General features: G+C 41.0%; 1 protein-coding gene across 1 annotated transcript; it reads left to right on the top strand.

Moving 5' to 3' along the window:
* Window positions 1-7,765: 7,765 nt before the first annotated feature.
* On the top strand, window positions 7,766-8,324 carry LOC122025625 (calcium-dependent protein kinase 13-like). The gene is made up of 2 exons (XM_042584459.1): window positions 7,766-7,903; window positions 8,132-8,324. The coding sequence occupies exons 1-2, from the start codon at window positions 7,798-7,800 to the stop codon at window positions 8,290-8,292; spliced, it is 267 nt and encodes an 88-aa protein (XP_042440393.1). The 5' UTR covers window positions 7,766-7,797; the 3' UTR covers window positions 8,293-8,324.
* Window positions 8,325-12,408: the final 4,084 nt, after the last annotated feature.

The following is a 12,408-nucleotide window of genomic DNA, read 5'->3' as shown; positions in this document are numbered from 1 at the left end:
ATGATACAACAAGTCCAAAATACAATCATCAAATGATTGGCTCTAGGGCTCTAGCTAACACCCCTGACCCCGCAAGGGGCTTCGTTCAGCGATTGCGCCCGAAAATCGCTAAACGGGACTGCCCGGAATTTTTACTCATAAAAATTGTAAAAATTGTAAGAAAAATTACAGAAATTTATAGAAATTACATAATTTAGAATTATATATTATTTTGTGATGATCATGGCCCAAAAGACCCAATTTGATTGGATATTGTGTGTTGTAATTCATAATACGACCTGCGTGCCGTCATGTGATTGTGCGTGTTGTACTTGATTCGCGACCTGCGCGTCGTGCCCTTCTCTTTACTTATTCCTGTTGTAAATAGTTTAGACTCGAATGTAACTTGAGTTTCACCTTTTGGTATGTACAAAATTGAGGCGGTGGAAGATCCACTCGAGACGGAGTTACGAGGAGGGTGCGAGCAACACGAGGTGGTCCAAGGAAGGAGCTTGAGAAGCTATTGACCTTAGGTTGACCATCCAATCTTCTTATTGGTTTGAGAAGATCGTAGTAGGGCCATGTCTAATCACAAAAAGTTTAATTAATTGCTTGTGTGTGTATATGTGATGCATGCTAGATTAGTAATTAATTAGTGCCTTAACGATTAGATTAGATCTAAGTCGCGCACATGATGCACCTCCACGATTAGATTAGATCTAAATCGAGTATATGATACGCATCGTCGATTAGATTAGATCTCAATCGCGTCAACTCAAAATGCCTATCATGCCGTGATACCTATCACTACCTCAATCACATGTTGTTGTTGAATCTGCCAAAGCAGAGCAACACATATTATCTTGGTAGGGTACGGAGGGACAATCTTGGTCCCGCCTATCAACGCATGGGTGAGTACAACTCAATTAGATTGAGTAACTAGTTAACTCAATTGGATCAAGTTTAACTATAGGTATTTTCAAATGGTTGGTAGATAGGTCAAAATCACGTTTATATTAACTCTTGGGCGTATTAGCCAAAGCTAACTCGAGTTTTAATATAAATGCGGATCTTGATGCTATAAACAAGAGTTTCATAGAGATGTAATTGGTAATTAGTTACCTACCGATCATACTAAGTCTTGGGCGATTTAGCCAAAGCTAACCCAGGGCATAGTATGATGTGGATCTTGTCCCACATGAATTATAGAATTCAGTGGGAGCATCATTTAATTAAAGGCCTAATTAGATGATTAATAGAATATGATATTTATTTATTTTCTACATTTTTCTGTTGTAGATAACCATGATGTCAAATATGAACTCTTTCTCCCTGCGTTCCGTCTTTGAGAATGACAAGCTCAACGGAGCTAATTTCCTGGACTGGTACAGGAATATGAGAATCGTTCTCACACAAGAACGTAAACTGTACGTTCTGGAGCAGCCCATTCCGAAGGCACCTCCTGCCACTGCCACGCGAGCTGACCGTGATGCTTACAAGAAGCATCAAGATGATGCATTAGATGTGTCATGTCTTATGCTCGCGACCATGAACTCTGAGCTTCAGAAGCAACACGAGTTGATGGGCGCTTATGATATGGTTGAACATCTTCGTCAACTATATCAAGGACAAGCGAGGCACGAGAGATTCGAGATCTCTAAGGCACTGTTTCAGTGCAAGATGCAAGATGGACTCCCGTAGGCCTATATGTACTCAAAATGATTGGGTACATAGAAAACCTACAGAGGTTGGGATTCCCACTTGTCCAAGAGCTAGCCACTGATCTGATCTTGCAATCCTTGCCAGATAGCTATAGTCAATTCGTTCTAAATTATAACATGAACGAAATTGACAAGTCACTGCCTGAGCTGCTTAGCATGTTAAGAACTGCTGAGCTCAACCTTAAGAAGGTTAAGCCCAACTCCATTTTGATGGTGCAAAAGGGCAAAGGCAAGGGCAAGCCTAAAGGTAAGGGAAAGTCCCAAGCCAAGGGCAAAGGCAAGGGAGGGGTCGCCAAGGATGCTACCTGCTTCCACTGCAGTCAGACCGGGCACTGGAAGAGGAACTGTAAAGTGTACCTGGAAGATCTTAAAAAGAAGAGAAGTGAGACTTCCACTTCAAGTATCTATGTTATAGAAGTCAATCTATCTATTTTTTCATCATGTGTATTAGATACCGGATGTGCTTCTCACATTTGTACTGATGTGCAGGCACTGAAAAATAGCAGGGCATTGACGAAGGGCGAGGTGGACCTACGCGTAGGCAATGGAGCACGGGTTGCTGCTGTTGCTGTAGGAACTTATCATCTATCTCTGCCTTCTGGGCTTGTATTAGAATTAGATGAATATTGTTATGTGTCTGCTTTAACTAAGAACATAATTTCTGTTTCTTGTTTGGATAAGAAAGGTTTTTTATTTACAATAAAGAACAAATGTTGTTCAGTTTATTTAAATGATATGTTCTATTGTAGTGCACCTCTGATGAACGGACTCTATATTCTAGACCTTGAAAACCCTATCTATAACATAAGTACCAAGAGGTTCAAGTCAAAAGACATGAACCAAACCTATATCTGGCACTATTGCTTAGGTCATATAAATGACAAACGCTTATCCCAGCTCCATAAAGATGGTTTGCTGGACTTATTTGATTTTGAATCATATGAGACATGCGAGTCATGCCTACTGGGCAAGATGACCAAGACTCCCTTTAGTGGACACAACGAGAGAGCGACTGACTTGTTAGGACTTATACATAGTGATGTATGTGGCTCTTTCAATGTCGCTGCTAGAGGTGATCATAAGTACTTCATTACATTTACTGATGACTTCAGTAGATATGGTTATGTGTATATGATGACACATAAATTAGAATCCTTTGAAAAGTTCAAAGAATTCAAGAATGAAGTACAAAATCAGCTTGGCAAGAGTATTAAGATATTTCGATCAGATCTAGGTGGTGAATACCTTAGCCATGAGTTTCGTGACTATCTAGCTGAGTGTGGGATTCTATCTCAACTCACTCCTCCTGGAACACCACAGTGGAATGGTGTATCCGAAAGGAGGAATCGTACCCTATTAGATATGGTATGATCTATGATGAGTCACACAGATCTTCCCATGTATCTTTGGGGCTATGCTCTAGACACAGCAGTCTTCATTCTCAACCGAGTTCCATCTAAGGCTGTAATAAAGACACCATATAGGATATGGACTGGGAGAGATGCCCAGGTATCTTTTATGAGGATTTGGGGTTGTGAGGCTTACGTTCGACGTCAAGTCTCAGACAAACTAGGACCCAAATCCGATAAGTGCTATTTTATTGGATATCCCAAGGAAATGAAGGGATATTACTTCTACATTCCCAGTCAACACAAGATAGTTGTGGCTAAGACTGGGGTATTACTAGAAAGGGATTTTGTTTCTAGAAAGACTAGTGGGAGTACGTTCGATCTTGAAGAAGTTTAAGATGTGGACCATAGCACAGAAGCCTCGATGGAAGTTGAACTGGAACCACAAAGTGTTGTGGATGATGTTGTTCCACAAGGAGTTGAGGAACCACAACTAGTTCAAGTAGACCTACCTCTTCACAAATCTGATAGGGTACGTCGTCAGCCTGAGAGATACTCATTTCTCTTGTCTAACCATGATGACATTGTGCTCATTGAGGATGAGCCTACCTCCTATCAGGAAGCTATGATGAGACCAGATTCCGAGAAATGGCTAGAGGCCATGAGATCCGAGATGGAATCCATGTACACTAACCAAGTATGAACTTTGGTTGATCCACCTGAAGGAGTCAAACCCATTGGGTGTAAGTGGGTCTTTAAGAGAAAGACTGACATGGATAGACTAATTTATAAGGGTCACTTGGTAGCAAAAGGTTTCAAGCAAATTCATGGTATTGACTATGATGAAACCTTTTCTCCAGTAGCGATGTTTAAATCCATTCAGATCACGTTTGCTATTGCAGCGTACCACGATTATAAGATCTGGCAGATGGATGTCAAAACTGCGTTTCTGAATGGAAACCTGCTCGAGGATGTGTACATGACACAACTTGAGGGTTTTGTAGATCCACAACATACTAGCAGAGTATGCAAGCTGCATAGGTCCATTTATGGACTAAAGCAAGTTTCTCGGAGCTGGAATATTCGATTCGATGATGCAATCAAACAGTTTGGTTTCATCAAGAATGAAGATGAACCTTGTGTCTACAAGAAGGTTGTAGGGAACACAGTTGTCTTCCTTATATTGTATGTGGATGACATACTACTCATTGGGAAAGACATCCCTTTGCTGCAGTCTGTCAAGATTTGGCTAGGGAATTGTTTCTCAATGAAGGACTTAGGTGAAGCATCCATTGCTTGGCCTAAGTCAGAGTACATACATTGACAAGTTACTACTTCAGTTTGCCATGCAGAACTCCAAGAAGGGATTTCTGTCGATGTCACATGGTATGAGTCTTTCGAAGACTCAAAGTCTCTCTTCTAGAGAGGAGAGAGACCGCATGGATCAGATTCCTTAGGCTTCAGCCATAAGATCTATCATGTACGCCATGCTATGTACTCATCCTGATGTCTCGTATGCTTTGAGCATGACGAGCATATACCAGTCAGATTCAGGTGAAAGTCACTGGATAACAGTCAAGAATATTCTTAAGTACTTGAGAAGGACTAAAGAATATTTCTTGATATATGGAGGCGATGACGAGCTAGCTGTAAAGGGTTACAGTGATGCTAGCTTCCAAACTGATCAGGATGATTATCGATCGCAGTCAGGGTTCGTGTTTTGCATAAATGGTGGTGCTGTGAGCTGGAAGAGTTCAAAGCAGGACACAGTAGCTGATTCTACAACGGAGGCCGAGTATATTGCTGCATCAGAAGCAGCAAAGGAGGCAGTTTGGATCCGCAAGTTCATTACTGAGCTTGGGGTGGTTCCTAGTATAGCCGATCCGATAGAGCTCTATTGTGACAACAATGGAGCAATAGCACAGGCCAAGGAACCTCCACTACAACAAAAACCCTCATAGACATCAGTGGAACAACAACGGTTTTAAGCAAAAACCGATGTCTTTGAGTATTTTACACCGGTTTTTCCAAAAACTGGTGTCTATGAGCGCAGATTTTAGCTCATAGACATCGGTTTTTTAGGCGATGTCTATGAGCACCCTTTTTTTCGTTAATAGACACCGATTTTAACTGCGGTTTTTAAAATCCGGTGTTAATGAACCAAATATTTTAATATTCCCAAAGCCAAAATTTGCAACACTGTGAAGTTCCCTCCAAACCTAAATCTATATCACGCCCCTTCCTCCGCGCGACCATCTCTCTCGCCTAAACCTAAACCTAAACCTCCGACCATCTCTCTCAACCTCATCTCTCTCTTCCCCTTCCTAGATCGACGCCCCTTCCTCTCCCGATCAGGATCAAGACACGACGCCCTTGCTTCTCCGTCCAACCACACCGCATCTCCTCCAACTCCTCCCTTTGGGTGAGAAGAGGAGGCCTTCTTCGCATTCCGATAGTTTTTCCTTCATCATCTCCGGTCCAGCATTCACTGCCACTGCTGGAGTCCTTCTTCATATTTTGGTAATTTTTTCTTTATCCATTGTCGCTAATTTCATCTTCTTGTTCCCTAATCAAATTCAAAAGGCTTCAAGCACACAAAACAAGGAAGAAGATGGAGCACGACTGACAAACGTCCTCATTACACTTCGCACTCGACCAAGCGGAGGATAAAGCTACCGCCATGGCAGCTTCCGTTTCTCATCCTCATCTTGCCTGTAACTCCGCTAACCAAGGCCACGGTTACGGAGGAGGAGAAGCGTCCGCGTTGTGAAACCTCGGCCACGTTGCTCGTAGTCTCGCTTGTTTTTTTTGTTGGTCCAGTCGGCGATAAAAGTTTCACCTTCCCCCAATCGGATGCTTTCTCAGTTGCTTCTATCTCTTTTTCCCCAATCAAAAGGGAAAAAATGGTTCTTTTTCGTTGTGGTTGCGAGAGGTTGATTTGATGTGAAACCCTAGTCACTTCCATGCTGTTAGGTCGATTTGTGTGAGCGGAGGTATCAGATCCGAGTTCGATATGGGAAACTGCTGCCTTTCGCCGGAGGCCGTCGCCCGGGAGGACATCAAGACCTTCCCTCGTCCCCATCATGACCACGACACCCGCCCACTAGCCAACAAGAACCACCTCCGCCAGAACAGCGGCGGGCACTCCAAGTGAATGGCGGCGGTTCTTAGTGGCGACGCCAGGGCGGTGGGCGGGATCGAGGAGAAGTACGTTCTAGATCGCGAGCTCTGTCGCAGGGAGTTTGGAGTCACCTACCTCTGCCTGGACCACGTCACCGGGGAACTTCTCTCCTGCAAGTCGATCTCGTAGAGGAAGCTGCGGACGATGGTTGACGTGGAGGACGTGCGGCGGGAGGTCGCGATAATGCGGCACCTTCCGAGGAACTCCAACATCGTGAACCTGTGGGAGGCGTGCGAGGACGATGGAGTTGTGCTTTTGGTCATGGAGCTGTGCGAGGGCGGGGAGCTCTTTGACCGCATTGTGGCGAGGGGCCACTACTCAGAGCGCGCGGCAGCTGTGGTCATGAAGACCATTGTTGAGGATGTCTTCATGATCCGTGAGTTCCTTCCTCAGTTCCTTGTGTTGGAATTGGCAGCAACTTAGGTGGAGAAGGGAGGATGTCTTCTCCTGCTCCTCCCTTCTAAGATGGACTGCGAAGCCCTGCATAATGGACATTGATGAAGCCGGAAGAGGCGCCATTTTGGGTACACTTATTTTCTCCTTCATCCCCCATTTCCTCCCTTCTTTCCCACTATGATCACTTGATTTCGCTGCGTATTTCATTGACAAAGAACGATCATCATCTATCAGTTTAGGTCCCATGGTGTATGGCTGCTTGTACTGCGCGAAGTCCTACCAGAAGACCCTCGCCACTTTGAACTTCGCAGGTCCAAATCATCCTCATCTTCTACTGCTTGCTGATTTTTTCCCCCTTTGATGAAGTGTCTTCTTTCTAATTAGAAAAGCTTGGACCAGTTGAAGTTTCTGTGTAGGTACGGATGTGGGCACATTGATTTAATCCTGTGATTAGGTTCAGAATAGATAATTAACATAACATTTCTTCCACTGATACTGTCTTTATCTGATTATTTTGTGTTGCTAACAATGTGGTGCAGCCGTGGAACTATCTATGCTAGTGTTGTCTTCTAAAATAGTTCATGTATTGCCGTTAATGTTGTTCTAAGGAAAGAATTTATCTCACAATTCATTGTTTACTTAACATTTTGTTCCTTGCATTTCGCTAAGTTAGTTTGCTAAAACAAAAGAACACTTCGTAAGAATGTTTTCCTTATTTTCTCCTCCTTGGTAATATTTTAAGAACTATTGGCAACGCACTTATTGAGATTGTTTTCATGTCTAATTTGAATATTTTGATCTCTGAGTGTCTGGAATGAGAAGATTAAGTTCATAATATTATGAATGGAGTGAACTATTGGCAATGGCACTACTTGAACAAGAAGCAATTTTTGTTCAGTGGAGTTGAGGGAGAGTTTTATTTTTACTGTATTCATCTATTTATTTTAGTCTTAAAGTTCTCCTGGTTAATGAAGTTAGAATGATTAGTTACCATATGAATGCATACTAATGATCTTCATTTTTGTTGAGTCTCATTAATGATCACTTCCATTCAATAACATAACTTGAAGTTTAGTTTTACTATAAGGGCGTGCTCTACTTATTTTTTTTTTCTCTTTTTACCCCAATTCTAGGTGAAAGATTTTCTGAGATAGTTGGAAGCCCTTATCACATGGCTCTAGAAGTTTTAAAACGGAATTATGGACCAGAAATTGATATATGGAGTGCTGGAGTTATACTCTATATCTTACTGTGTGGAGTTCCACCATTTTGGGCTGGTAAGCTTTCTATCAATAAATCCATTTTTGCACACTTCATTATTTGTTCTACCACTTTCTACAAATAAGTTACTTATTGTCTACTGTAAGCTTTCCATGAATAAATCTATTCTTTATTAGTTCTATCACTTTATGCTAATAAGATACTTATTGTCTATTAATTAATACACTTTTTGTATTTCTTCAGATACATTTTCTATCTAACGAGCTATGATTTCTTAATTGCAGAAACTGAACAGGGAGTTGCTCAAGTAATTCTTAGGGGCGTAATAGATTTCAAACGGGAACCATGGCCTAGTATTTCTGACAGTGCTAAAAATTTAGTTCGGCTGATGTTGGAACCTGATCCCAAGCTTCGGTTAACTGCAAAGCAAGGCAGTCTTTCATGATCTTTCATGATTCACATATTCAAAGTTTTTATGTGAGTATTGATTCTTCATTATTTTCTGATATGGTATTGCTAATTTATAAAGATTAGCTTGAACTAAACACAATAGTTACTGTTAGTTCCATAACAAAATATCTTCAGGATTCAGAATTGCTCATACTTCTTTTTTTTTAATCATAAACATATTCCTTATCCGGTCATGGCCTGTCCCAAGCCCAGATAAAGGAGGAGGGTTGCGTTAGGTTGCCAGCCAGCGTCAAACTATGGCAAATATTTCATGAATGAATCCATTAAACTATTGTGCTAATGCTAGGTTGTTCCCCGGAAGGAACGCGTTGCAGGGTCCGACTGTAACGTCTCGGCAAGGACCGCTACATCTCCAGAACTCGGGTGTAGTGATAAATATGCAAGAGTTCGCGTTACAGGGTCCGACTGTAACGTCTCAGCAAGGACCGCTACATCTCCATGAGAACTTGGGTGTAGTGTTAAATAGGCAAGAGTTCTCACACCATAGGTTAGATAAGAACAAATATGATAGGAAAACTAATAATCTAAGATTTGGAACTTGGAACATAGGAACTCTCACTGGTAAATCAATGGAGGTAGTAGATATGATGATTAGGAGAAAAATTAATATTTTGTGTGTACAAGAGACAAAATGGACAGGTGAGAAGGCAAAGATGATAGAGAACACGGGTTTTAAGTTATGGTACACTGGAAAGAGTAAAACAAGAAATGGAGTGGGTATTATTGTAGATAGTTTGTTAAAGGATGAAGTTGTAGGAGTAGTTAGAAAAGGGGATATAATTATAGCCCTTAAGATAATAGTGGCGAAAGAAACTATGAACATAATTAGCGTATATGCACCACAAGTAGGATTAGATGAAGCTACCAAATCAAGGTTTAGGGAGGACTTAGATGAAATATTACAAAATATTTCACCAAATGAAAGGATTTTAATAGGAGGTGATCTAAATGGACATGTCGGAGTGAAAAATGAGGAATATGAGAGAGTACATGGGAGTTATGGGTTTGGAACGAGGAATGAGGAAGGGAAAACTGTTGGAGCAATCCCAATGGTCCGTGCGACCATGTGTTTTGGTGTTTGGGCAAAGGGTTTAAGTTAGGTTCACCCTTGTATTTGATATGTGTATTTGAGTTGTGCAGGTTTGCAGGATACACATGTGACTCAGGTTGATGGCTTCGGGTCTGGTGAAGGATGGAGCATCTGAGGGACCATGGACAAGGCAGCGAGGACAAGGGCCGAGGGAAGCGACTTCGAGGCATACGCGAAGGATGGCATTGGGGACGAGCCGCGGGCTTGAATGCATCCGAGGGACGAGAGCCAAAGGAAGTAGGCTTGAAGGCAAAAGGTCAAAGCTGCAAAGGAAGAATCAAGTGAGTCATAAGGGTGAGGGTACGAGTGCACGAGAGATTGTACTCGGAGTAAAATCCTAGTTTTTAGGGGTTTACTGTAGCAGTACTGTAGCGCTACTGTAGCAGTACTGTAGCAGTCGACTGCATGTTTTAGCAGTCGACTGGCAGCGAACAGAAAGTGTGGAATCGAGCCGTTGGGATGTAACGGTCGAATTTCCACAGAGGGCAGTCGACTGCATGTTTTAGCAGTCGACTGGTAGGCGGGGTTTTCCAACCCGTGGCCTATAAAACCAAAGCTTGGGAGCTTGGTTTGAGTTGACGAAATAGAGGTGGTTAATCTCTATTAGTAGTCTACTTGTGCCCTAGCGTCAAAAGAGCTCTTGTGAGGGTTGTGGTGAGGTTTCTCCACCCACAAGGAGGTTTGAGCTAGCCGGAAGTTTTCCGGGGAGTAATCCACCGAAGGATCGGGATCGTCCACCTTACGGACACGCCGTGGAGTAGGAGCTTTATCTCCGAACCACGTAAATGATCGTGTAGCTTGGTTTGAATTCTTTCCTTTAGTATTTAGCTTTCTACTTGTTTTGTTTGCATTTCCGCTTGCGCACTAACGTTGTAGAAAGAAGCGAGTATTTGGGGGCGCCGTCTATCCAACCCCCCTTCAAGCCGGCCGTCCGATCCCCAACAAAAACTATATTAGATTTTGCGATAGCATATGACCTTATATTAGCTAATACGTTTTTTAAGAAAAGAGAAGAACACTTAGTCACATTCAAAAGTGGGAATAATAAATCGCAAATTGACTTTCTTATGGTTAGGAAGAAGGATAGAAAGATTTGTAAAGATTGCAAAGTCATCCATGGAGAAAGCTTAACTACCCAACATAGGGTAGTAGTGTTGGATATACGTCTTAAACATAGTATCAATAGAAAGAAAATATATACAATTCCTAGAATTAAGTGGTGGAAGTTAAAGGATGGGAAGCAACATACATTTAAGGAGAAGGTAGAAGTACAAGCATTAGGTGAAATATACGATGACTCTAATACAACATGGGATAAGATGGTATCAAAGTTGAAAATAGTAGCTAAGAGTGTCCTCGGTGAGTCAAAGGGGCATGCACCGCTAAGTAAAGAATCTTGGTGGTAGAATGAGAAAGTACAAGAGAAAGTACAAGAGAAAGTGAAGGAAAAACGAATAGCTTATAAGAAATTATATATTTGTAAGAATGAGGAAAACTTAAAAAAATATACAATAGCCAAGAAAGAAGCTAAGAAAGTGGTGAATGAAGCAAAAATTGAAACTTTTGAACGGTTATATCAAAAATTGGATATAAAAGAAGGGGAAAGAGACATTTATAGAATAGCTAAAGTGAGAGAAAGAAAAACAAGAGATCTTAGCCAAATAAAATGTATTAAAGATGAATGTAATAGGGTATTAGTAAGCGATGGAGAAATAAAAGAGCGGTGGAAGAGGTATTTTCATAAACTTTTTAATGAAGGTTTAGGAGACCAACTTAACTTGGGTAATTTAATTAGGTCAAATGAGCATCGAAATTTTAATTTTTATCATAGAATTCAAACTTCAGAAGTAAAATAAACTTTAAATGAGATGCACAATGGAAAAGCTGTTGGACCAGATGATATTCCAATAGAGGTATGGAAGTGCTTAGGGAAACAAGGTATTGAATGACTTACAAAATTATTTAACATGATATTGAAAACAAAAAAAATAACTGATCAATGGAGGATAAGTACTCTAGTTCCCTTATATAAGAATAAGGGAGACGTACAAAATTGTGCAAACTATAGGGGTATTAAACTAATGAGTCATACTATGAAACTTTGGGAAAAGGTAATAGAAAAAAGATTAAGGAAGGAGACAACAGTGATAGAAAATCAATTTGGGTTCATGTCTGGAAGGTCGACAATAGAAGCTATACATCTTCTTAGACAATTATTTGAAAAATATCAGGAGCAAAAACAAGATCTACACATGGTATTCATTGACTTAGAAAAAGCGTATGATAGAGTCCCAAGAGAAATTATATGGCGAATTTTAGAAAAGAGAGGTGTTAGCGTAACATATATTGAACTAATTAAGGATATGTATGAGGATGTAACGACCAGAGTAAAGACTTCAGGCGGAGTAACTGAAGCATTTCCAATAAAGATAGGGTTACATCAAGGATCAGCTCTAAGTCCCTATCTTTTTACACTAATTATGGACGAACTCACTGCGCACATTCAAGACACAGTACCGTGGTGCATGTTGTTTGCAGATGATATTATTTTGGTAGATGAGACACGTGAAGGAGTAAATGCTAAGCTAGAATCTTGGAGGGAAACACTAGAAGGGAAAGGTTTTAAGCTTAGTAGATTAAAGATAGAATATATGAAATTTAAGTTTAGCAATATTAGAAGTAATGAAATAATTGTTAAGATAGGAGAGGACGAGTTGCCTGGAACCGAGCGATTTAAATATTTAGGATCATTTTTACAAAATGATGGAGGGATTGAGAGAGATGTCTTACATAGAATACAAGCAGGATGGGTGAAATGGAGGGGAGCGTCGAGTGTTTTATGTGACCGTAAAGTACCTCTTAAACTTAAAGGTAAGTTCTATAAAACCGTAGTTAGACCTGCTATGTTATATGGAGCTGAATGTTGGGCTATGACTCGAGAACACGAGCAGAAGATGAGAGTTGCAGAGATGAGGATGTTAAGGTGGATGTGTGGGCATA

Source organism: Zingiber officinale, chromosome 9B (assembly GCF_018446385.1).
Source record: "Zingiber officinale cultivar Zhangliang chromosome 9B, Zo_v1.1, whole genome shotgun sequence".
Taxonomy (NCBI): Eukaryota; Viridiplantae; Streptophyta; class Magnoliopsida; order Zingiberales; family Zingiberaceae; genus Zingiber; species Zingiber officinale.
The sequence above is the reverse complement of the archived record's forward strand: the minus strand, read 5'-3'. Positions and strand labels throughout refer to the sequence as shown.